Source organism: Morchella sextelata, assembly GCF_020137385.1.
Source record: "Morchella sextelata strain SCLS chromosome Unknown scls_2, whole genome shotgun sequence".
Classification (NCBI taxonomy): domain Eukaryota; kingdom Fungi; phylum Ascomycota; class Pezizomycetes; order Pezizales; family Morchellaceae; genus Morchella; species Morchella sextelata.
Window position 1 is genome coordinate 39,628 of NW_025408617.1, and position 26,846 is coordinate 66,473.

A 26,846-nucleotide genomic window follows, 5' to 3' on the forward strand; every position below is an offset into this window, starting at 1 on the left:
TATATTGGACATTGGTGTGCGAGTTCAGCTTTCTCTGAAAATATGCTGTTCAATATACAGGCACAGTATTGATGTTAACAGTTGATTGCCGTAGTGGGAAGAATAGTGGGAGGTGTTCATTCCTGGGAAGTGATATTGTCCGATTAATTGAACAAAATCCATGAAAGGAAATTATGGTTTCTGAGAGCGTGTCAGTCGATACGCAGGATACATGGGAGATCAGTTCACTTTGTTGTATTTGTGGGATTTCAGGAATTTTCTTGACACGAGTGATATCTTGTGATTCTCTGTACCGAATTGGAGGCCATAATGAAGGATTTGATATCATGCCTATCAGCAGCTAAGTGAAAATACACTAGTGATCGATTGCTTTGGGTTCATTATGTAGTACACTTGGGTATGGGGCTGGGGATGTCAGTCAGGCTAGACATGTTACAGGTTTTGATGCAAGTAACATGGTGTGATTAAAGGTGTAAAATTGATGTATAGAATTTATGTCTTTGTAGATCTTGTCATCGGCTAAGCAAGGATGTGTGAGCTCAAGCTACTTTGCAATCACGATAGTCATAATCTGATACTTAGTGCCGAGGCAGTCAAGTATCATGTGCCTCATTCCTTTAACAGAGTGCCATCGCTGGAAGGGGCAAATCCTGTTCTCAGGTCCAGGACAATGCCGTCCAGAGAAATAAGTATGCGAGTAATTTGCCACAACTGACAGTCAAAATAAGATTAGATTTGATTGTGGTGGCACTGGCTTAGTTATTTGAAAGATAAGTCCAAATGAATACCCCGGCGAATTCTATTTGTAGATGTATTTTTGAATTCTGTTTACATATAAATGTATAATATTTTCTAACTAATCCAAATCCTATTCATTAATTATTGCTCCGCAATCAGCCCTACAAGTTATTTAGACCGTTGAACCTGCTAGATTTTATGCTAGAGTGAAAAAATATCACGGACCCAGGAGAAAAACAAGTGCAGAATGGCAGCTTCCCCTCTCCGTCTAATAAAAACACCCCTTGACCCTATACTGTTAAATTCAGCCTAAGAATACTGTCTTGTTGGCACCATAGCGAAATTTTGGTAGGGCTCAAACCTTTTTGCCAGCCTATAAAAGTTGAGGTTTCAGATCGGTTTAAATTTCCGGAGAGAAATCTGAGCGGGTGAAAAAAAGAATATGCTTAGCTTTTTACTAGTACAGACTCTAAATGAAGTCTACCAAAAAATTAACCACGCCAATGGAGAGTTATGGTAAAGATTTTGTATCACCAGTTCCTTCAGTGTCGGAAAGCGGGAAAAATTATTAAAAGAGTATAGTTTGGTCTGTAGGGGACATGGGGTGTGATACTCTAAAGGGTAAAATTGGCGATGGAAGAAACTATAATATGACTGGCAAGTCATTTATCTATATACAACGATAGAATTCGAGCAACATCAGCAAGCTCGAGTATTAGCCATAGTGGAGCCCCTTCATCCTGGCAGTGTAAAGAACCATGGGCGAGGTAGAAGCTGGGGGGTCGAGGGACATGGCTAGGTTCCCAGAGGGAAGGGGCTGGCCTCGCACGAGGACGAAGGAGGGTGCAGGGGTATACCCGAAGGCAGGGACGGCGGTCTGTGCAAGGACAGAGGAGAGGGCAGTGACGAAGGTCTGTACGAGGACAGAGGTAACGGTCCGTACGAGGACGGAGATAACGGCGGTCGGCGGGTTAACCGAGGAGAACGCGGCGAGGGGTAGGGAGGCGGCGAAGATCATCACAGTGGACGCACCGGGCAGGAGGGACAGCAGACGTAACGTGGACTGAGAGTAAGTTAATGTATTGAAGCGAGGTGAACCCTCAAAGTAATAAACCAAAGTAGAATACAAGATGTTGCGTAAGGAAAGAGAAAGAAAGACAACAGAAGACACAAGCAACTCTTTATAGCAAAAGGGTAACAACCGATTATTAATCCCACGGAACCTTCCAGACTTCCCAATAACTCATACATTTAGTAATATAGTTCGTAACAGTTTAGCTCCTCCCCCCCAAAGGCGAGCTCCTGCGAGCAAGCAGACGAAAACAATATAAGAAGAAAAGGATTTAGCCAAGTAAAGAGAGAAAACCAATACCGGAAAACGGAAAATAAAGCGGACTCATTTACTAAAGAAACCATAAGAAACTTATACCTTCCCCCATGGGGTCCTCTTAGGAACTAAGGCGGGTTTGGTAGGGTACAGGGAATGAAAACGTTGCAGCGATCCTAACTCCGCATCGAGGTTCCGAGCGGGTTCCCAGGTGGGTTGTTCGTAGCCTGTCCATTTGACCAGGTATTGTAGTTGCCGATGACGTATCCGCGAGTCTAGCACCTCCTGCACTTCAAATTCCTCTTCCCCTTCGACGATTACCGGCGGCGGGGGTGGTTGTATATGGCCAGGAAGAGGTTGCGTTCGGGCGGGTTCTAGCAGGGAGACGTGGAATACTGGATGAGACTTCATTGATGTGGGAAGCACCAGTCGGTAAGCATGAGATCCAATGCGCTCGAGTATTTTGAATTTCCCTAAGCGTTTATGGTCCAACTTGTCCGATGGCCGCGTGGTTCGTATGTGTTTTCGCGACAACCATACCAGATCCCCCACTTCTAGTCGTGGTTCGGGGAGTCGGGTGGTGTTGGCGCTATCGGCAGCGGCGGCTTGGGTGTACAGGATCTCAGATCGCAATGCGGTCTGTAGGGTGGTGATCGAATTGGCAAACTCTAATACTTCCTTCGGCGTGGCATCGTGTCTTTCTTCGGTGGGTAGGATGTCTAGTTGTGGATTATACCCGTAGTTGGCGAAGAAGGGACTAACCCCTAAGGGCTCCGTGGTGGCATTATTGTACGCGAACTCTGCCAGCGGGAGGAATTCTGCCCAGTTGTCCTGTTGGTAGTTGACGTATCCCCGCAAGTATTGTTCCATAATCGCATTTACTCTTTCGGTCTGTCCATCGGTTTGTGGGTGGAAGGCGGTACTGAATCGAGGTTGGATGTCCAATTGGTTGCACAGTGCTTTCCAGAACTGCGATGTAAAGGTCATGCCCCTGTCCGATACTATATCCTTTGGCAGCCCGTGAGATTTCCAGACGTGTTGTAAGAATAAGCGGGCCAGTTCGGGAGCGTCCACCGTAATTCGAGTGGGGATGTAGTGGGCCATTTTGGTAAGTCAGTCGATAACTACGAGGATGGCATTGGATCCTTGGGACTCTGGTAGGCCGGTGACATGGTCTATTGACAACGAGGACCAGGGTTTGACTGGGGGAGCGAGAGGTTTGAGGAGGCCATAAGGGGCGTGTCGGGCCGGCTTGATCCGGGTGCAAGTGTCGCAGTGGTCCACGTAGCGGGCAACGTACTTTCGCATTTGGGGCCAGTAGTAGTTTCGTGACATGAGTTCCAGCGTACGGGCACGTCCCGGGTGTCCAGCCGAAGGTGCGTCGTGGTTGGTGCGGAGGATCTCCAGCTTGATAGTGGCGTTGTCGGGGATATATAGTAGGCCCTGATAGTACAGTAACCCATCCCTGATTGCGCATTCCCCGATGGGAAGGAAGCGAGAGTGTTTTTTCCTTGCGATAATGTCTTTCATCAATTGTTTGGACAGCGGGTCATTGGCCAAAGCAGCCTGCAGTTCTTCTTGATGGGCGGGTGATACCTTGGCGGGTCTGGAGACCTCTAGTGCGGCGGCTAGACGGAGGTTCTTTGGCTTGAGTATAACCTGATGCTGTTGGGTCAGTCTTTCATCCCCTTCCTTAGGGAGATCTCCAGATCGACGTGTAAGGGCATCAGGTTTTCCATTCTTCGTACCCGGTCGGTAGGTAACCACAAAGTTGAAGGAAGACAGCGTTAGGGACCAGCGAGCTTGGCGACGGTTAAGAATCTTCGTGGACATAAAGTGTTCCAGGTTCTTGTGGTCGCAGTATACCGTGATCTCCTGGTTGCTCGGTTCCAGGTACTTTCGCCATTCTTCAAACGCACGGACAATCGCCAGCAGCTCCTTGTCGTAGATGTCGTAGTTGCATTCGGCTGGCGTCATCTTATGGGAGTAAATGGCCACTGGGTGTAGGATTCCTTGGTCGTCCTTCTGGAAGAGTACGGCGGCCGCGACAAAATCAGAGGCATCGGTTTCCAGTGTGCAGGCCCGTTCGGGGTCGAAATGCTTCAGTATTGGTGCCGTGGTGAAAGCTTCTTTTAATTGGTTGAAGGCATGGTCCGCGGCGGGGGTCCATACAAACTGGGCGTCCTTCTTTAACAGGTTCGTCATTGGGGATACCACCTTGAAGTAATCGCGGATGAATCTCCGATAGAAATTTGCGAACCCCAAAAAGACCTGTATGTCGTGTACCGAGGTAGGTGTTTTCCACTCCTGTATCGCCTTGGTTTTGTCGGTAGCGATGGTAACCCCTTCGCCCGATATGATGTACCCTAAGTACTCCGTACGATTGACATGGAACTCGCACTTCTCCGGCTTGCAGTGGAGCCCCACCGCTTGCAGTTTGTCCAGGATGGTGTTGACAGGTCGCTGGTGTTCCTCTCCGTGTTCGAGTAGATCAGGATGTCGTCGAGGTACACCGTGCAGAAGTGATCGAGGTGGGCCCGGAGGGTGTCGTTCATAAAAGCTTGGAAGGTGGCGGGTGCGTTGGTGAGTCCGAGGGCATCACCAAGTATTCGAACAGTCCATACCGAGTCCGGAAAGCGGTTTTCCATTCCTCCCCTTCCTTTATCCTTATCTGGTTGTACCCATTGTGGAGGTCCAGCTTAGTGTAGATCTTGGCGTCTTTGAGTCAATCCAGGGTATCGTTGATCAGCGGCAGTAGGTAGCGGTTCTTGACCGTGAGGGCATTGAGGGCGCGATAATCCACACATAGTCGTAGGGAGCCATCCTTTTTCTTGATGAATAGGACGGGGGCTCCTGCGGGGGAGGAAGAGGAGCGTATGTAACCTCGAGCCAGTCGATCATCAAGGTATTCCCGAAGGGTCTTCAACTCTTCTGACGACATGCCGTATAATGGGCCAAATGGCGGTTGTTTGCCTTCTTGCAACGGAATCTCGTGATCGATATACCGATGGATAGGTAGCGCTTGGGCCTCTGACTCTTGGAACAGGTGGAGGTACTGGTGGTAGATGGTAGGGACCAATTCTTCGGTGGAGTTGGACGACGTTGGGTTCGGACCCGCGGGATGAGCAGCCAGGAGGAAGAGGTGGTTTTCGGGCTGTTGTGCTTCCCTACGGAAGCGGGCCGCCGACAGAGCGATGGTACGGCGAGGAGCGGTAGGCCTTGGGGGTATCGGGGGTGGTGGTAAAGTGGCGGTGGCGGTAGTTCTCGAAGGTATCGGTGGTGGTGGCAGGGTGGCGGCGGCGGCAGTCAGCGGGGAGGAAGCGAGGGTGGAGGTCCATAAGGCAGCGGTATGTTGTCGGCATCGGTCGGCATGGAAGGAGATAGATCGATTGGCGAATTCAATTTTAGCGGCGTGGTGTTGGAGCCAGGGGAGACCCAGTACTACCTTAGCGTCACCTAGTTGGGTGACAAATAAGGAGATCCCTTCCATGTGGGCGCCTACTTCGAGGCGGAGCTTGCAGGAATGAGTGATAGCTCCGGAAGCGATAGGTCGGCCGTCGATTACCTGTAACTGCCTAGGTGTGGGAAGCTGCTCGGTGCTGTAGCCGCAGGAGTGGGCAAACGAGGCATCGATAAATCCATACCCAGTGGCCCCTGTGTCGACTAGGGCGTGGAGATGGTCCTTGTTCCTAGACAGCAGTATCGGTATCTCGAATGGTTCACAGTCGCCGGGGTGGTGGAGTTGCCCAATCTTAAGTTTGGTACCTATCCGTCTTGACCGTAGTAGTCGCCTGGTAGTATAGGGACCGGAGCCGTCCTTGACATGGGCGGTGCCACGGTTGAGGGTGATGAGTGCGGGGCGTAGTGGGGCTCCTAACTGGTGGAGGGTGTTCAAGACTTTAACCGGTGATGGGTAAGGTCCTAACCCAATGAGGTACGGCCGGAAGGGTATGGGGGCTAGTGTCAAAAAACACCAACCCGGGTCATTCCCTGTCGGTTGTTGCCAAGGGATGGAGCATCGGAGGAGGCGGCATTGTAGGCGGCGAGTACGCCGGGGTGGCTTCAGTGGTGGAATGTGGTCGGCGAGTGGTTCCTTCATGGCCTGCATGTAGAGTCTACTGAGAAGGTAGGCTATAGTACAGGCTAGAGGGAAGAGTGCGGCATTCGTAAGCATTATTATGGTGTCTGTGGTCTCCGCGGAGAGCGAGGGTATCGATGGTCGCATAAGCGAAGCGAATTGGTGGATGTCAGTCGACCCTAAAGTACGCAACATAGTGTAAAGAACCATGGGCGAGGTAGAAGCTGAGGGGTCGAGGGACATGGTTAGGTTCCTGGAGGGAAGGGGCTGGCCTCGCGCGAAGGCGAAGGATGGTGCAGTGGTATACCCGAAGGCGGGGACGGCGGTCTGTGCAAGGACAGAGGAGAGGTCAGCGACGAAGGTCTGTCCTAGGACAGAGGTAAAGGTCCGTACGAGGACGGAGACAACGGCGGTCGGCCAGTTAACCGAGAAGGACACGGCGAGGAGTAGAGAGGCGGTGAAGATCATGACAGCGGAGGCACTGGACAAGAGGGACAGCAGACGTAACGTGAACTGAGAGTAAAGTAATGTATTGAAGCGAGGCGAACCCCCAAAGTAATAACCCAAAGTAGAATACAAGATGTTGCGTAAAGAAAGAGAAAGAAAGACAACAGAAGTCACAAGCGACTCTTTATAGCAAAGGAGAAAACAACCGATTATTAATCCTACGGAACCTTCCAGACTTCCTAATAACTCATACGTTTGATACAGCGATATGGTTCGTAACACAATGCTAGGGAAGTCTACAATAAGCGAAAGCTCTACAGCAATGGTTAAGCTTACACCTGATCGGCAGCTCATTCATGCAGGGCTTCGGTTGTGTGGCAACCAAGGCTGCAGGTGTTACGAAGGCTTTGACTAAGGGTGGTTGCCTTGGGAATCGGAAACACCTGCTGACGCTTAGAGAAAAGCGGGGTAGCGGTGGTATTGTTTCCGGCAACGAGGAAGGGCTTCACCGGAACTTAGTAAGGAGTTAGGAGCAGAGAATAGAGGCCTTCGGAGCATAAGTACTCAGGTTCATTCTCGCCCTTCAGTCCTGTTCTCTCCAGTCTTCATCAGAAAGAAAAACCAAATTCTTATCGGTAGCAGAGCCCTTAGAGATTATTGAGTTCTAGCGATAGTATCTTTGAATAATCTGCAACCTGATTGTCTATCTTGCATGGCCGTCTCTATTCTACTTTATTCTATTCCTCTTAGAAGAGAAACCCGTTACAATGCTCTACTACTGGTGCATACACTAATGACTCCTGAAAGGCCTGTTAGTATAGAAGATTTTCATGGATCGATTAGGGAATGTACTGGGTTACGAGGAGTTGGATTAGTCAGAAAGGTTCTATTGGGTTCTACCGGGTTCTGTTGATCGTTAGTGTATGCGTCATTTGGGATTTGTCATCGCTGAGATTTCCTTGGGTATATTAGGGGGGTTGGTTCTTATTTCTTGTCCTTTTCTCTTTCTTTCTTTCCTTACGCAACGTCTTCTGTATCTACGCTGTCTATTACTCTACGCTGTGTATTACTCCACAATATTATCCTCCTCTCCTCTACTCGGAAAGACCACCGCTTTGTCGCCCCTTGTCCCGTTGACCCTTACCAACACTAGAGTCCCTTAGGGCCCCTATTGCGAGTTCCCACACCGATCCCTACTACACCCTTCGTACCCTGCGGAATATTCGCTACTCCCCCCGTTGAGAAACATATCGCATAATTACCATTAGATCCTGGTAACAGTAAGGGATTTCCTGCCCTCAAATATGCACCTCCGAATGATACCAGCTCGCCTTTTCCAATATGTCATTCATTTCCTCCAACCTGATTATAAAACCTTACTCAGTCCTGTGGGAGCATTCGCCACTACTTGATGGAGCGTGTAGAAAGAAACTGTCGATCTTTCCTTGTGTGGCTTTCGACAGTATGAGATAAAGTGACATCATAAACTCATATGCTGAGTTCAATCCGTGGTATGGGTATCGGAGAAGTTTTAGTGAGCATTCATCGTAGTCCTCCGAGCGGTAGAGACGCTCCTAAGCACCCTCATAAATCGTTGTCACTTGCCCATGCCTGTTTGCATCTTCATCTGCCTATTCCATCATGAATCGGATTCCTGATTTGAATTATTATCGAGATCTTGATCATGATAATTGATACTCTTGCTCTCCAAACTATTCGAGTAATTATGGGCATCTGAATAGAAATCGTGAATGCCTTCTGAGCTGTTGTGAGTGTCATTGGGTATCTCTTGATTGCGCTCCAGGATTAAAAGATAGTTTCCCAACCATTCATCTGCTTCAAATGGATATGTAGTTCGAAGATGTCTATCGAAGTTCGCGGAAAAGCTGTACCGCTTGGGGCGAAAAGGGCAATATGATTTCATTGAAGTCTCACGATGCTACCAAAACACTCCCGAGTTCTCTGAACATTTGTTTTCTACCAAGTCCGAAAAGGCTCTTTCCTGCAGATGCTGCTGCAGAGTGCTTGAATGATTTCATTTGTCAGCCAATGAGGCTATCACCTGCACCCTGTCGGCAAGGCTGACTTCCAATTCGAGTCTGATGTCATACATCATCAACCCCATACAAACACAAACACGAACATGAAGACACACTCACCACCCCGATCAGTCAGGTAGTTATGCTAGATTCTATCACTCTGAGCATCTGCACTCTCTTGCTGAGCACTTGCAGAGTCTCTTAAGATCGACACAGTATTTTCAGCGCCAAATTCAACACTAATATCGACTACAAGCTCAAAGAATACATTCTCTCCTAATCAGCTTCCTAGAGGACAGAGCATCAACAACAAGAAGAACACAAATACCAACCCCAACACCAGAATATTATCGACATCACCATTGGTACCGTCCGAGTATCTCCGAGTGTGCTTGGAGCATTTAGATCATCAACATCATATATTCAAGCAATTATTGAGTACGAGCACTCTCGAGTGCTTCTAGAGTTTTCGTGAGTGGTCTCGGACGCTTGATAAACTCAAGAAAAAAGTTGATAGTACTGGGTGTTAGAGCAGCTCTCCCTTCCTTCAAGTTCATAAGAAGTTCCTAACCACTTTCAAGTTCTCCTCTACCTACCACTTGAAGTTCTCCATTGCTTTCAACATGACCTGTTGAAATCTTATCCTTCAAGTTACTCCTTTTTCAAGCGACTCAACCTTTGCAATCTTTATAAATAAGATGGTATTTCTCTCTCCCAATTCAATCAATTTCAGAACCATACTTATCACAGTGATACGTTAACATTATCAGAGTCGGAACACCACTTAGAACACTCCTGGTAGCTCCAAGAACACAAATCATCTTCCCAATAAGAATCACTTACGTGATATAGATGAAGACGATAATGAAAAGACCCACCGAAAACACAAGAAACACAAATCGTCCCGAAAACATAAGAAATACCGAAGTTCCTCACGTCGCAAATTGTCGCGCAAAACTGTCAAGCTTATCCTGGAGGAGATACCAGAAACACCCTCGAGGCAGTCGCTGTTACTTTCCGGGTTCACCCTGATTAAGAAGAGCCAAAAACAAAATCCCTATCTCTACCCATCCAGACTGAACCCCGGACTCCACCAAATACTAACCTAGCTCCATCAGACACTGAAGGGATCTTCTCGAGTAATTGGGGAGCAACCCTAACTGATTCCGACTCCTTTTCTGACTTTGGTTCTAGACTCTCTGAACAATACATAGATTACGATCAAGACATAGCAACAGGCCCAACAAGAGGCCCACTATTAGCAGTCTCCAATTCTTCCTCAGAACGCACCAGTGCTTCACTAGAACTTCTTATATGGACGATCTTACTTAGAGTTAGTGCTACCCCACCACCACTCACTAGTGCTCCACGAAAGAACATTGCTGTTACGGGCCAATAAGGAGGAACAGGGAATGGAGTTCGGGTGTTTTTGGTAAGAGAAGGGTACAAGCTGAGTCAGGATCATCTGGGTAAAAACTCTTCACCTCGTGCAGAGTCACGGTCTGAGTTCGGGATATCAGACTTAATACCGATGAATAATAGACGAAGTTTCCAAACGATAGATTATCGGAGGAAACGAACGGGAATGGGATCAAACGCTTCATGTTACGCAGAGGCAGAGCAAGACTAGGACTGGTACGAAGGGGCACAACTGGGAAGTTATACAACTTGGGTTCGTGGAAGCTCGAGAACAGAAAATAGAATGTATTCCTATATAACAGGAAGTTCGGATAAGGAGAAAAGAAAGAAAGTACAAAGGGAAACTATAACCATATATATATCTTCCAAATAAAAACTGATGACTAATTTGCGTAACAGAAACTCACAGAAACAAAATCCAAATACTACCGAAATCCCAAAAGAGACAGAACAAACGAAATCCCAATTACTAATCATTCTCTTTCCCGAACTTCTTCCTTACTTGCACGACGCCGTTACAATTGCTTGAAGATAATACTATTAGGTCAAGTTCCTACACGGTCTAAGTATAGTGCATTCTACTCAACAGGTACAGCAGCAACAGGCCCAGCAACAGGCCAAGCAACAGGCCACTCAACAGGTCCAGCAGGCTCAACTACTCCCTTACTAGCACTTGTCAGTACTCTATTGAAGGCCGGAGATCCCTACATTCAAGCTCCGACACCCCTCTGAGTTATTTTCTAGTGCAAACCCATCCGAACAAATAGACAAGCCCTCAGCAGCATGATAGAGATGAATTAGACCAGAGATGAATTAGACCGAGCTATCAGCGATTGTCGAAGAGATATCCCCGAATTCGAGAGTATTTAAGATGACTCAAGCAACCAAAGCGAATATGACTTTAGGTATACTCAACCTACCTAAAGTGTACACCAGCATCCATAGCTGCCTGAAGGCAGAAATGCAAAATGTAGATTGGTTCAATAAAAATACCTCCGAAGTGGCTGTGTTTAATGCCCTATGTCTTTACTTAATGAACCGGACCTTCCTCAATAGTTTTCTACCAACTTGGACTGGGGGTGACTCCAATGCCCTTTGGAGCATTGGCGAGTGCTCTACAATTGCTCATCGTAGATTTTGGTATGAAGGATAAGTTATCAAGGGGACAGGGAGACTGTCAGTTCAAAGAGACTGCCAGTGATAGTGATGATGATGATGACGGCGGTGGTCGGGCAGCCGGAAGACGCTCTGGTGAAGGGAAAGAGCAAGCAGTACCCTCGGAACTTGTGCGCTCTTCCATAATGATTACCGTGGTGGACTCCAATACGCTAAGAGCATTCTTTATCCTCGACCCACCACCTACTTATGACTGGAATGATCCCCTGAATGAACCTTCGTTCATCGAAATTTTGACCGAGACAACTTTCTCCAAGCTATGCAACTTGATCCTGAAGTACACCGTATATGGCAAAGTAGGCAGGACTATATGGGAGGCAATTGAGAACGTCACCCCATCAGCTGTTCCTCCCGTTCAGCCGGTGGAGGTACAAATCATCGATTCAGACGCGCTCGAAGGTTGGTTGAAGAACAGCAATGCCAGGCCTCAGAAAATATTAGCGGTTCTGCACAGAGCAGTTGTGAGTACTAACCTGGTTGATGCGGAATCCCCCCCATTGAATCCGGCTTTCCCTCACATTGAGGAAACTTATTATAACATTATCGATATTCCTACAGAGGATTCGGATTACGAGGAGAGAAAGCACCTGGTAAATGTCAAAGGACTGAGGGTATATATTCCTAGAACTGAGGCCAGTAATCAAATGCTAATTCAAACTCTTGTTAGGCATCACGATAGAGAGCAAGATGCTATCGACGATTTAGACTCCGAATACTTTAGGAAGTATCGTTTGGGTGTTGGGGTTGCTGACCCAAATTTTTTACAGGGGATGATCTTAACACCTGCCAGGATAGCAGTCAAGAGAGCTGCTGATGCATTCATGGCTTGTGCTGTTGGATATAGTGGTGGAGATAGAGATGGTGGTGGTGGTGGTGGTGGTGGTGGTGGTGGTGGTGGTGGTGGTGGTGGTGGTGGTGGTGGTGGTGGTGGTGGTGGTGGTCTAGAACCTCCATCTTCTCTGAGCGGACCTCCTTCTCTTCTGGGCAGCGGTGGTGGTGGAGGATCAGCTGGAGACGGTGGTGGTAGTGGAGGTGATGGGCCAGCTAAAGACGATGGCGATAGTAGTGGTGGTGATAGTGGCAGGCATCATTAATTCCCTTTGACAGAAACTTTAACTTCCCTTCCTGCATAATTGTCACTAACCTTTTAATAATTGTTAGGATTGCTCTCTGAACACTCGCGATAACTACTGATATGCGGTACAATTTGATGTATTGGATTTCCCTTTGTATATCAAGGGATGAGTTATATCAGTTAAGATTAAATTAGATTGAATTAGATTTGATTAAATTAGATTAGATTAGATTAGTCCAGGTAGTAATTGCATTGCTTTTATTTCAAAGTCAGATCAAAATCCTAGATTACTGTCAGAGCACTCGGTACCACTTCAGGAAGTGCAGTAAAACGAGTGATGATAAATGATGCGGTTGAGTACGGAAATAACAGTAACACTAGATGATCCCTGCTATCTGAAAATTAGCTGCGCAAATTTTCTCGCCAAGAATTGATTTCTAATTGGAGATATTGCATGAGGAGCCTGAGGCAATTGAGGCACCTGAAGTGGAAGAAATAATTGATACTAGCTATTCAGACTATAATGATGCTCTGGAGAACAACCACGAGAGCTCTGAGGAGGATGAGGATAAACCGGAAGATAAACCTCAACCCCCCCCCATCTTCCACCCAGAGTTTTCAGACTGTCGGAAAGAGATCTTATACAGTTCAACCAACCACTGCTAGAGCATTGGGCAATGCTCGGAGGAAATCAACTCGTATAGTAGCGGAGGTTATTGCTTCTTCCAACATATCGGTGGACATGGTACAGGTTTATCTCTATCTCGCTCATTGATACTTTTTACATGTAAGTATTAGTGGCTAACAATTCTGAGGGAAACACAACGGGGCGTGAAAGTAATACGTAAACAAGGGAGAGCAGCACTCACTTCAGTACACAGTCAGAATGCATCTCAGGTAGTACTCCCAGCATCCCAGAGAGCACTCTCAACACCCTTCCAGTCTAGACCCTCCGCACCTGTTTATCCTCATGAGTATACCTCTTCTACGAGCCATATTGATTTTACCGCGATGCGCTCTCGATACGGGAAATTGTCCCTCACTTACCAGACATATTGTTCTTTAACACCTAGGGAGGTAATTGGCGAGTACTCTGTGAGCAGTCGTCAGATTCCTTCAAGCCAATTTCACAGTCAAGGTCGATTGCAAAGAGTCTACGAAATCAAATACCTTCCCTCATCTAAGGAGGGGGACAAAAGTGCTCCAATGCTGGAGAGCGATGGTATTTTGGTTCCGTGAAACGAGGTTAGTATTCCGGAGGATACTCACAACATATTTGAGAATACTGGCAACATTCCTTCGTGCCAATTGACTCAGAGGTATATGATCCATGACTATAGGAGTGCAAATTTGCTGTCAGTGCAGGCTCAGAGGGTTGGGAAGGAATGTAGCCCATTAATCGGAGATTTTACTGTTCTACATAAGGCCTTTCCACCTGCAGCAAGACTTTCGATACTGGTAGTGAGCATATCAGCATCTGCAAGTTGCCGAGTGGGATCTAGAGTAGATCTTGATGAGGTCGTTATTAAACAGGTGAGTGCCCTCAAAGCCGATTACAAGTGTGCTGAAAGCATAATTGAGAATGATATATCAGAAGTCTGCACTCCCATGTCCATTCCCACTTGATGCATGAGGTGAAAAGGTGTCTAATGGACTCTACGATACATGGGCTTGGAAATCTTTTGGGGCCTGAAGCAAGGGCGGCTCAAGTGGATTACCTTTTGAAGAATGATCATTTCTTGAGCCCTTAAGAGAATTACGAGGTATGATGGGTGCCCAGAGAGCACTCGGAATAGCTGCTGACAGATTCTGTACTTACTGACTACGCTTACTGATTCCGGAAATTATCGATATATTGTATCTTAAATACTTCTATTGGGTAAGAATGCGAGGGGTTAGGGATCCCGAATTTCTAGAGTAGATAACCCCTACCCTTCTTTGCGTGATATCGACGGCGATCTGGCACAGCATTCTGGCATAGTTAACAGGAAGTTACTTGAAGCCTGATAATTTTCAGTCGCAGAATGACAGTATTGTGAGTAAGTATGGCTCGATGCCCTCATTGATATAGTGAGTGCCCTGGGAGGAATGTTGGATGCTCCTATGGCTATCTGGGATTGCCGTTCTGACATATAAACTCGAGTAGAAACATTCAATAGAATAAGCAACACTTGAAAGGGGAGTAGTAAACAGAACTAGGAGGCCACATTAGAGGTAATTAAAGATAACCTTTGAGAAAATGTATGATATTTTAAAATGCCGGTAATGCGATGTTAGGGGAAATGCCAATGCTAAGCGATAGTTCTGTAGCTTTTAAACTTGTAATATTGTAAACCGGATTCCGCTCGCTGAGTGACTGATGATGCCACTAAGACGAGGCAGAATCCTCCCTATTTATACATATTGGAACCTATGCCAAGGCCCGCTTTCTAATACTAAAGAGATAACGATAATAGAATAAGATAATCAACCCGAAGATAACCCCAATAGAAAAGCGCCCCCGCATAGTTCCGTTCCTCCATTCTAATTCCGACACGTAACCATAAACCCCGCAATTGCCAGTAACCGAGCTGTATCATGCTATTGTCCTAGAGCTACTTCCCTAAGTAGAATGGCCTGCAGCCATAAACCCCGCTTCTATTCCGTTCCGGGTGAGACACCCAATAGTAAGCGTGCCCTCACAATAGCCTAATACTAGTGTGGTTGCACCCGGTGCCCCCACACCCCTCGGTACCTTTCTATGCTGGTTCCCTCGTTACCCGACCGTACTCACATCACAACCCATCACTCGTATTATCCTTGTTCCTTGACTTAGGAGCAGTGTTCGTGTTTCCTGTAACACTACTCCCCCTTCCTAGACGTCGCCCTCGACCGTTAAAACCTCTCTATGATAAAAACCCTTTGGGAAAAGTCATAGAGTAGGAAAGGTATCGAGCTAGTCTTCCCTAGTCCGTTGTCGTTTTGGAGGCCGACTCGAGTCGATGACTGGCCCCTGACTCCGTGTATGGGGCCGAATATTCGTGGTTGGTTTGAAGTTCTCATCTAAGAGCGCTTTTTGAGGATCGGGTGTTGCGAGTCGTTTTCGTGTGTTCTGTTGCCTGCCAGGGTTGGGATCCTCTCGATAAGGTCGCAACAACATCTCGTGGAATACGTCATGAACCTTCCATTCTACCGGAAGATTCAATCTATAAGCCCTATTTCCTACAGCCGCGGTGACTTCAAAAGGGCCTGTGAACTTGTCTGACCACTTATTATAACCGCCTAGGTTCCGAGTATCCAGCAAGACCTTTTGACCGATTGTGAACCGCTGAACTGCTGGCCCTGGCCTTGACGCCATCCTGTCAAAGGTCTTCTGCAGCGTGTCTCGCGCTGACTCATGGGCTAGGAGAAGCTCTTCCAGGTAGGTGCTTCCCTTGGCATCCAGCTGTCCGACTTCCGCATCTGTTGGCCAATCTGTTCGTGGGTGGAAACCATAGTTGCAGTAGAACGGCGATTGTCCTGTTGACGAGTGTTTCGCATTATTATATGCATACTCGCAAATCGGTAGTAGGTCCTTCCATTTCTTTCCTGTTCCTGCGGTATAGGCCCGGATGTAGGATTCGAGGTGCTGATTGGTCTTTTCTGTTTGTCCATCCGTCTGTGGGTGGAACGAGGTCGAGAGTCTTCTACGAATCCCTAGTCGTTCTGTGATCGCAGCCCAGAATGCCGATACGAACTGTGTTCCTCTGTCAGAGACAATGCTCCTAGGAAGTCCGTGAAAGCGCCAAATGTCTTTGACAAAGGCGTTGGCGGTCTGTTCCGCGTTGATTCCCGTCATTGGGATGAAGTGAGCCATTTTCGTAAAACGGTCCACCATTACCAATACGTTACGGAATCCTGATTTCTCCTTTGGCATTTCTACTACGAAATCCATTGAGATATCAGTCCAAGGTGTGGTGGCTAACTCTAGGGGTTGAGGGAGTGACAAGTGTCTCCGACGTTGCTTGGCTCTCTGGCACACGTCGCAAGTCCTGACGAAGTTGGCTACATCCGTGGACATTCCTGGCCACCAGTAGTTCCTATCGATCAACTCAAGGGTTTTATCCCTTCCTAGATGCCCCGCTACGGGTCTGTCATGATGATCCTCAATGACTTGTCTGACCGCGTATCCTGGCACTACCCAACGACCATCGTGGGTGGCCTCATTCGATCCCGGGGTCCATTCAGTGGCAAGCTCCGTGATTACGGCATCAGCTTCCTCTGTCCCGAAGACTTCAAGGTTTGCGTCAGGGAGAGGTTCATCCCGGAACACTCTCCGAACCCATTGTCTGTCCTGTTCATACCAGTCTTGTAGTGGCTGAGGCAGCTCAGTACCTGGTATGTCGTACCACTGATCCAACGGAGTCCATCCTTCTTCGGGGTTGCCAATGATTTCAGGGCCAGTTTCTACACTGGTCCGTGATTTCCTGACAAATTGTTCTGCGCTGAGCAACTGTTTTACGGGTTGTTCACGCATTACTCCCCCTTCCATAGCGAACTCTGGACGCCTTGTAAGTGCATCTGGCTTGCCATTCTTTTCGCCTGGTCGGTAATGGATCCTGAAGCGAAAAGGTGCTATCTTTTCGGCCCATCTGGCTTGTCTTCTCGACAACTTCTTGGTCGTTGTGAAATACTGTAGGTTCTGATGATCCGAATGTATCTGGATAGGAATGTCCGTTCCTTCCAGCCAATGTCTCCAAGTCAAGAGAGCAGAAACTATGGCGAGCATCTCCTTGTCATAGATCTCGTAGTTTACCTCTGCCTCGTTGAACTTGCGAGAGTGGTAAGCTACCGGGTGTAGAATACCGTCCTCGAACACCTGAGAGAGTACCGCGGCCTCGGCCCAGTCGCTCGCGTCAGTTTCTATGATCGCTTCACGGTGTTCGTCATAGTGTCGTAGTATTGGAGCAGACGTAAATCTTTCCTTGAGTTCGTCGAAAGCGCTTTGCTGTTCACTGCTTCATCGCCATACGGAACCTTTCTTCAAGAGATCTGTCATCGGTCGGCAAACTTCGGAGTACCTGTGGATGAACCGTCGTAGGAAATTGGCGAATCCGAGGAAACATTGAAGTTCCTTGACCTTGGTGGGTGGCAACCATTCCGTGATTGCCTTCACCTTCTTAGGCGAGACCTGGTTCCCTTTTCCTGATAGTACAAATCCCAGGAATTCTACCTCCTGTTTGTACCATTCTGTTTTCTCGAGGTTCCCGTATAGATGGTTTTGTTGCAGTCGCTCCAATATCTTTCTCACAAGAGTCGTATGCTCTTCCTTAGTCTTTGAATATATTAGAATATCATCCAAGTAGACTACTACGCCTTGATCTAGAAGATCCTTGAATATGGTATTGACCATGACCTGGAACGATGCCGGTGCATTGGTTAAGCCAAAAGGCATTACCCTATATTCGAAGTGGCCGTACTTCGTTCTGAAAGCTGTTTTCCATTCCTCGCCAGCAGCAATCCTAATCAAGTTATAGCCATTTTTCAGGTCTATCTTGGTGAAGAATTCTGCTCCTTTCGTCGAATCGGCCAACTCTGTCATGAGGGGAAGGGGGTAGCGATTCTTGACCGTGATAGCATTTAAGCCACAAAAGTCTACGCATAGCCTCAGTTTCCCATTGGCTTTCTTCACGAACAGGATCGGTGCTGCTGCCGGGCTGGTGGAGGGGACTATTTTGCCAGAGGCTAGCATTTCGTCCAAGTACTCCCGAAGTGCCTTTTGTTCCACTGGGGAGAGCGCATAGATCGGTCCCCATGGAGGCTGCTTTCCTTCTATAAGGGGAATGGTGTGATCCCATTCAGAGTGATCAGGTAGTCGATCGGCTCCCTCCTTAGAGAAGACGTCGACGAAGTCCTGGTACTCCATCGGTATAGCACTAGCACGAGCCTCGCCTACCAATGCCCTTGCCCAGAAGGGGTGTTGCTCGATCATCATCTGTGTCTCGGGTGACGACCTCAACAGCCTGATGACCAGCTCTTCTGGGTCTTCTTCGTATATATCATACATGGTCCTGAAGCATCCCTTCACTTGACAATTGATGTTGTCGAAGGTGACCTTGTTCTGACCCCAATGTATGGTAGGTTGATGCTCCTTGAGCCATCGATGTGGTATGACGAGGTCTTCTCCTGCGAATGAGCCAACCTCACAGACGATATCTCTGTCTAGATGGTTGCCGACGCGGAGGGTAAGAGATTGGGTGATGTGAGTGCCAGAGTTAGGCATAGGGGTACCGTCAGCCTGTCTGATGATAAGGGGCTTGGGTCGAGGTTGAGTTGGGATCTTGAGACGGTGGATACAGTTCCAGGACATAACCCAGTCCTCTGTTCCGCTGTCTAGGAGTGCGTTGACTATTTCTGCATGTTGGGTACTAGTTGCGGGGTGGTTCCAAGAGATCTCAATCTCGAGGCGGGTTTCTTGGTGATGTGAAGACATATTCGTATGTTTTGAAAGTGTAAGGTAGATTGTTCTTGGGTATGAGTGGGTTGATGTTGATAGTTCTTGTTCTGAGCGCGGGGTGAGGGAGTTTATATAGACAATTTCGAGCGTTGATAAAGATCATAGTACAACACTTACGCGCCAGGCGTTTTCGGAATGTGACCCCGTTTCTCGAAATGTGTATAAAGAGAATTTTAAATTGCGCAAAATAACAAAACCGATAGACATAACATAACCCGATCCTTTAGAAAAGTCTTTCTTCCAAAATAGAGAAGCCGTAACACAACATAGAATGAAACACCGCAAAAATAGAAATACCCAATCAATTTAGTCCTCCAAATTCGTAATCCTTGCCCTAAATGCCTCATTTTGTGGCCCCAATTTCCGTTTTTTATCACCCTCCCTTCCGTGGTCCTTTCTCCCGGAAGGGTACTCTTTCCTCTTCAGGTTTGTTAACCTGACCTTACTCGTCGCCACGCAATCCTTCACGAAGTGGTTATCTCTACCACAACGGAAACACTTTCCTTCCTTCTGCCATTTCTCCTTTTCTTCCTTGGTAACACCTAAGTCATCCGAGTTTTTGGAGTTGTTGGCTGATGCGGAGGAAGTTTTCCGGGGATTTGCATTGTTGCGCGATTTCCGCCGTTCCGTTTTTTCCTCGCGAGGTTTCACAGGGTCTTTACCTCGCAGGATTTCTTTCCGAGCCTTCACCTCGTGGTCCTTGCGTCCGACTTTTCGTACCCAGGCTAACCAGTCCACAAAATCATTAGGTTCCTCAATCGCATTGGAGAGCCGTTGTTCCAGCGAGGAGTTTATTCCTGTTAGGATCATGGATCTCATGACAACTGGTCCAACTCGTGCATCCCATTCTAGGTTCTGCATTTCGTTGATGTAGTCATCGATTGGGCCAGTTTGCCGGAGTCTGTCCATCTTCTGCTTGGCCTGTTCCTGACTCGTGCGGTTGCCATATTGAGTACGGAGTTCTTGCTTGAACCGTTCCCAGGTTCCGATACTTCTGTCCACAGCCAATCTTTCCGTAAAATTCCGCCAGAAGTTTGCCGCACTACCGGTAAACTCGAGGGATGCCCACATAATCTTAGTGCCATCATCCCATTGAACCTTCTTCTGGAGACTGATTAGAATCTCCATCTGATCGATCCAGAGTCTTACGTCTTGGTCGGCTCTTCCGGAGAAGGGAATGTTGGCTTTTTTGGGTGCATCACCTATGGTGGCGCGAGGGGGGTGCGAGAATTCTTGTTCTCGTTGGCGCCTCCTTTCCTGTCTTCGTTTTTTACGTTCCAGCCGCCTGCGGCGTTCGCCTTCCGAATCTGAGGAATCCGATGGGGATGATCCGGGTGCTTCCGGGGCATTACCTCCCTTATTGCCATTCCCGTTACCCCCTCCTTGTGCCCCCTGGCCTCCTTGCTTCCCTTGTTGGCTACTATGCTCAGGGTTGCGTCTTTGATCTTCAAGGTCTTCACTGGATTCGGAGCCGGCTGAAGGGGCGACTGGTTGTTGGGGAGGTGGTTTAGGAGGTGGGCCCGACCCGCCTCCACCTGTCTCTGGGGCCAGTGGTTTTTCCGCAGCCGCTTTACGGGCTGTTTCTTTCATCTGCTCCATCATTTCTTCTAAGGCCGTCTTTGTTCCAGAGAACCCATCTACCAAGGAGGCCTGCTGCTGCATGGTCCTTTCCAATTGTGCCAGTGTGGCTGCTACGCCTTCTGGGACTTGGGCTGGGCCATCTTTTGGTAGTTTTTGAATCCAGTCGGCCAGCATGGTTATGTGCTGGGCCTGCTCTTCCTGCCGCTGTTGGTGGGCCCTAGTAGTGGTGACGATCTGTTCCAAGACTTGACCGAGGTTCGTAGTGGTTGCGGCTGTCTCTGCCCGCACTTGCGCGAGGATAATCCCTTCGCGACGCTCCCGTTCTTCTTGGTCCTGGTTGAACTTCACCTGCAACTCGCGGATGAGCCTGGTCTGCTCTTCGTGCTGCTGGGCAAGTTGCGCCGCGTGCTGCCGAGTAATTTCCCTGATTGCGGGGAGGTCTTGGACGCTCACAGTGAGGTCTCCAAGTCCGCGACTCAGCTGCTGAACCACTGGGGCTCCTCTCCGTTCGATTTCCTGCCCGATGATTTCTCCAAAGGGGTGCTCGATACGGCGTTCCTCTACGTCCATATCCGTATCCTCGTCGTCCGTTTCCCTGGGGACCGAGGGCCTCGGAATAGAAGATCGTTCTCTGATTGGCGTTTTGTATGGGGAATAGTCTCGATAGTCCCCTTGCCTGCGGGAGCGGGGTTGGCCATAGGATGCGGCCGGCTGAGTCGATCTGAAGAGGTCGCTGATTGGCATGTCCAGATCCCTCCTGTGGCGCTGTCTCGCTTGGGTCTCGACTATACCTCGATCTCTCACGGTGATCGAGCTCTCCATGTTGTAGTCTTCCTCCATTTGTTGCTGATGACCCCTTGACATCGCTAAGTTGCTCGATTCTGAGTTGTGGCTGTCTTCTGCACCAGGGTTGAGCGACGAACCAAGGGACGGAGTGAGCTAATCCGTGGGATTGCTGACTGAGGGTGACTTTAATGGGGAACAGTTCGGGATAGTTGAGGATCTCCGGGTCGTGTTCTTCGAACGTGCAAGTAGTACCTGCTTCGGCAAAAAACCCGGCGTACTCAAGGTATCCGCAATAGAGATGTTCGGCACTGCCTCTGCGAACGACAAAAGAGGTGGTGCAAGTAAAGTTGTTGATAGCTGCTGTTGCTACTCGAGGATGCATACGGTATCAAAAATCCTTCTAATAGACTACTTTCTTATCCTTTTACTTGAGCGCACGGTGACTATCCGCCACAAACAAAATACTCTCAAGTATCGGTCTAAGCAAGTAGTTGTCTTATCGGGACGTTGATAATATGCGATCGATAAAATAATAGCGTAGTGGATAAGGTACAATATAGTGTTAGGGGAAATGCCAATGCTAAGCGATAGTTCTGTAGCTTTTAAACTTGTAATATTGTAAACCGGATTCCGCTCGCTGAGTGACTGATGATGCCACTAAGACGAGGCAGAATCCTCCCTATTTATACATATTGGAACCTATGCCAAGGCCCGCTTTCTAATACTAAAGAGATAACGATAATAGAATAAGATAATCAACCCGAAGATAACCCCAATAGAAAAGCGCCCCCGCATAGTTCCGTTCCTCCATTCTAATTCCGACACGTAACCATAAACCCCGCAATTGCCAGTAACCGAGCTGTATCATGCTATTGTCCTAGAGCTACTTCCCTAAGTAGAATGGCCTGCAGCCATAAACCCCGCTTCTATTCCGTTCCGGGTGAGACACCCAATAGTAAGCGTGCCCTCACAATAGCCTAATACTAGTGTGGTTGCACCCGGTGCCCCCACACCCCTCGGTACCTTTCTATGCTGGTTCCCTCGTTACCCGACCGTACTCACATCACAACCCATCACTCGTATTATCCTTGTTCCTTGACTTAGGAGCAGTGTTCGTGTTTCCTGTAACATGCGAGTGGTATTTTAAATGCTAACCTTAATAGATACGAGATAAAAAGAGGGTAACTATTGAGGTGATACCGGAGGAGGGTTTTAGCGAAGACGATGAAGCGATGGCTGTGGATCTTGCCGCATTCTGAAATGCTCGGAGAATACCCACGAGTACTCCAGGAGGTCAGATTGGTTCCGACAGTGTCTAGGACGAAAGGATTAATGCCCAACTTCGCGGCATTGATACCGAAGAGGAGGGGGAGGAGGAAGAAGAGGAGCCTGAATTACCTGCAGCGGGGAATTATGAAAGGGGGGGGAGCAGGATGTGTAGAACAATCACGAGTACTAAGGAAGATAGTGGCGGATTTGTTCTTTTCAGTATATTGTATTAGAGTTAGTTAGGGTGTTTAATAATGCCAGGATGCATTGGGTGGACTAGTGTATGCTGGGGTGGACAACCGTATGGCAAGAACTCGTCAGGACCGCTTACTTTATCGCTGGAGAGGTAGTTTACCTACCGAGGACCTTGAGTACCCTGAGCGCCTCGGGTGTCTGGTGAAGGCTGCAGGTTTGCTGATGAGTAGAGTGGAAGGAAGAAGACGTTATGTAAAGAAGAAAAAAAAAAAAACTACAAAAGCGGAAGGCATGCCCACTATATAAACCCCAAGGAAATCCTGATGACTAATCCATATGACTCCAATTAAAGAATCCTAAGTAACGAAACAGAAACTCAATCTGAAATCCAACATTTCTTTAAGTACAATAACATAAAACTAGCCTTCCACTTACAATCAATCCTGACCGTAATCCAAACATAGTTAACAACACTTAAGCTGCACCGATCCTTCACTTAACAACGCGATTCCGGAGTTGTCTTGCTGGTAAGCGAGTTGGAGTGGTCAGGCTATGATAGTTAGACCTTAACCAAGACATATCTGATTCTACCATGCACCTAGCTCTGTCACTTCCATCAGCCACCGAGGATCCTCTGCAAAACACCTTGTCACTCGAGGTCACAGGAAATCACAAAGGTCTCTACCTAACCCAGCCAGTCACAAAGTATCACTCGTATCCATTGGGTCACAGTGTATCACTCGCCTTCGCCGATGGAAGTGCTGCTGGCGGAGATGTAATTACCTGCAATTAGTGCTGGCGGTGGAGGTGCTGCTAGCGCGCGATTTAGCTAGGGATCGCATTAGATCCTCCCCGACCTAGCCCGACCCGGGTCCTGATGCGGGTTGTTCTTCGAATTCAGGAATGCTTGGGCCGGGTCCGATGAAATATTGGACCCGGGTAATTTCCACCGGGTCCAAATGTCTTTTTGCGTCATGTTTGATTGGAATTGGGTGTTTGAGTGATGTCATATGATTCTGAACTGCCATTTTCTGAACAATTCCTACACATCTTTCTTCTTGGCACTATATCTTGTATACATTGGTCTGCTATTACCGACCCGGGTCCGGCCCGGGTAAAAGGCCTTGGGTCGGGTCCTCACTTTTGCTTTCGCGGGTGGGGCCAGGTCCTCCGGCGTTTCAGACCTGGTTGGACCCATTGCGGAGCCTGGATTCGGCCCCAGTGGAGGCGCTAGTAGAGGTGCTAGCGGAGGTGCTGGTGGAGGCATGTGTTTCACAGAACGGGAAAAGTCGATCAATTCGTAAGTAAATGTATTTTATTTGTGGTTTAAAGTGTGGTTTAAATAAATACCCGATTTTGTGTACGACCGGAGAACTGTGGGATAATCATAAATGTTAGTCATTAAACTCCTAACCCTTTCAACGAACCGTATTGCCTGAACTATCACACAATACTCATAATCAGGTCCTCAAGTGCAAAATCACCTTTTTGACTGAAGACCTTGTCGACGACTAATGAATCCATAAAACGTCCAACTCAGCGAGTTGACCCAAAACAGTGCAGATGGTGATCGTAACATTAAAATCTGCAACTCAGCTTCTTGACCGAACACTGTACAGACAGGGATCAAATAATGAAGATTTCCAACTGAGTATGTTGACCGAACACTGTACGGGCAGCGATGACAGTACCACAATTTTCAACCCAGCGTGTTGACCGAAGATTCTGCAAATGGCGATTATACTATCACAATTTCCTACTCTGCGTGTTGACTGAACAGTGTCCTGTCGTGTGTACAAACAATATAGTGGTTTTAGAGAACTCGCAGGAATCCCAGGGAGCATCACTGGTCGCTTTGGCTGCAAAGTATGATATGGAATTATGAGAACATCGAGTGGTTATGAAAATGAAAATATAATCCGCGTCAGGATAATGATAGTCTATGGAACACTGGAGACTGCTCTCAGGGCGGGTTTCAAATTAGTTGCCCGCTCATGCTGGAAGGTCACATGTCATTGGGCTAGCTGTGCGAGGCGACTCACGAGTGCTCTCAGTGTGAGGTTGGAGTCTCCAGGCGTTATCAGATATGATCTACCTGCAACTGACGCTCCTGGCTTTGCAGGCACGCAGAGAGAAAAAGGTGCGCCAGGCATAGGGCTGACGACAATCTGCCTGTAATTAATCTCGAGCTTGCTAATGAAAACTCCAGTTATCCATCTCCGGACACAGTAACAACATAAGAACTCTTGTCATATAATGCAAGAGGTAACTTGCATGTCATGAGAATTAAAGCCATTGTCATACAAACGAGTATAGGCAAAAGTGGGATTTCAATACTGCAATTACCATACCTTCGTGTAATAGTGTAAATCTCATAGCACAGGAAGGATATGCCGAGGATTCTATATCATCAGACATAGGCTGGAGTATCTTGATATTGCAATTCTGATATCTGGAAATCGGATTACACTCGGTGGCTCTACCAGACATGTTAATGTATCAATTTACACATTGCTCATACAAAACCGACGAGGAAAAGGCACAAATGAAGCATTAACTCGGGACGTTATTTGTAAATGCATCACCTGATGTATTATTTGATGCATTTACACATGGGATAATTTGGGAATTATTTTAAAACGATTAATGAATGACTTATGGGTCCTTATTTTTACACTTTTAGATCACATACGACTTTGGTATTCATTTTACACGATCAATCAATGACATTGTAATGTACTTTCCCCATAAACCCCCATCCATTAATTCTACAAACGATAAGATACCATCCACACCTATGGCGTGGTAGATAGGACATTGAGGAGTTTAGAGATTGGCTCTAGTTCAAATCCCCCAACGTTCACTTTTTGTTTTTATTACCGCTATGGGCAACCGGTAAACGCGTACTTTAATGCAGCAATTTAATGCATCAATTGATGCATTAAATGATGCATTAAATGATTCATTGTTTGATCCATTATTGATGCATTAAATGATTCATTGTTTGATCCATTATTGATGCATTAAATGATTCATTGTTTGATCCATTATTGGTGCATTTCCACGCATATTAAAAGTAACATATTTAAAGTACGACTTTTGGACGAGTTTACCCATACAAAAAAAAGATGCATTACCCCACCGAAAAAAGATGCATTAGAAAATGAATTTACATGGCTGGTAGAGTGGGGGCCTTTCTGGGCACGAGTGACATCTTAAGATTACCTCTCTAACCCTAACTAACTAATTAGCGGGCGTGAAAGAAAAATTGCAGTGTGATGGTGACTTGGCTAAGTGAGTAGATGGGAGCGATAGGTTTCCTACATCTGGGTGGAATACTACGATCTGCACAGTTGCAGGTCGTGGCGTTGCGGGCGACCTGTAAGGGCGGCAAAGCGGGCACCAAGGGATGCGGCCATGGCGGAGCCGGGGGTGAGGGACGACGTGCGGGCAGAATACCGGTCTCCTAGCTAGCTTTTATCTATACACCTACTAGTTGAACTAATATTATTAATAAATGATCATTAGGCAATATATGTGCATGTTACCTTATATCATTTGAATAAACCACATCTTTCGAAAAAGGTGTAGTCTGGATGAGCGACATGTCGCAAGAATATAGTAATTTCGTTTAAAGCATCGGGTTTGAATCGAACTACAATTTAAACCGCCACCCACTTGAACTAGCGGTTTTGATTGTTGCGTGGTTTGTTTAAACCACACCGATATGTACCACATGGACTTCCGGTGTGAACCAAGAAGCTGCCCAGATTTCCTGCATGGACTGAAGGTTTAATATCCGGTTTATTGAAGAAGAATCCAGTCCACCCATTAAACCTCCTGGATTAATCGATTCACCACGAAACGTCCTGGATAAATAATCTTTTCGGGTGAGTTAGTAGCTCTGATTGATGCGGTAGTGTTCTATCCTACCCATCACGAATTGGACCTGGTAAAGAATATGACCCGCACAATCACCGAGATCATAACGTTATACCACACTGCGATCTCGGGATTACAGGTCGCCATACTTTTCCTTTCTAATTGCTGAAGATCAATAATTATATTCATACTTAATCGCAAATATACATATCCCAATTCAGAGAATTTAAATAAGCTTTTATTTAATTCATTCGATAGTAACTCTCTCATATCCAACCTGATGTCAGTGTGGTGATATCATGATTCTCTCCTTCTTGTTCCTCCGCGCAAAGTCTTTCGTGGCATGTATGTTTCTATCA

The 26,846-nt window shown here is 47.3% G+C and overlaps 4 protein-coding genes across 4 annotated transcripts; 1 reads left to right on the plus strand and 3 right to left on the minus strand.

Moving 5' to 3' along the window:
- Nucleotides 1-1,453: 1,453 nt before the first annotated feature.
- On the minus strand, nucleotides 1,454-4,713 carry H6S33_005294 (uncharacterized protein; the record flags this gene model as incomplete). The annotated part of the gene is made up of 4 exons (XM_044837502.1): nucleotides 1,454-1,801; nucleotides 2,168-3,073; nucleotides 3,194-4,381; nucleotides 4,447-4,713. 4 exons carry the CDS (start codon nucleotides 4,711-4,713, stop codon nucleotides 1,454-1,456), a joined length of 2,709 nt encoding a protein of 902 aa, XP_044698603.1.
- Nucleotides 4,714-4,790: 77 nt separating this feature from the next.
- On the minus strand, nucleotides 4,791-6,611 carry H6S33_005295 (uncharacterized protein; the record flags this gene model as incomplete). The annotated part of the gene is made up of 1 exon (XM_044837613.1): nucleotides 4,791-6,611. One exon carries the CDS (start codon nucleotides 6,609-6,611, stop codon nucleotides 4,791-4,793), a length of 1,821 nt encoding a protein of 606 aa, XP_044698604.1.
- Nucleotides 6,612-11,136: 4,525 nt separating this feature from the next.
- Nucleotides 11,137-12,318, plus strand: H6S33_005296 (uncharacterized protein; the record flags this gene model as incomplete). The annotated part of the gene is made up of 1 exon (XM_044836726.1): nucleotides 11,137-12,318. One exon carries the CDS (start codon nucleotides 11,137-11,139, stop codon nucleotides 12,316-12,318), a length of 1,182 nt encoding a protein of 393 aa, XP_044698605.1.
- A 6,762-nt stretch (nucleotides 12,319-19,080) lies between these two features.
- On the minus strand, nucleotides 19,081-21,219 carry H6S33_005297 (uncharacterized protein; the record flags this gene model as incomplete). Its single annotated transcript, XM_044836737.1, has 1 exon — nucleotides 19,081-21,219. The coding sequence occupies one exon, from the start codon at nucleotides 21,217-21,219 to the stop codon at nucleotides 19,081-19,083; it is 2,139 nt and encodes a 712-aa protein (XP_044698606.1).
- Nucleotides 21,220-26,846: the final 5,627 nt, after the last annotated feature.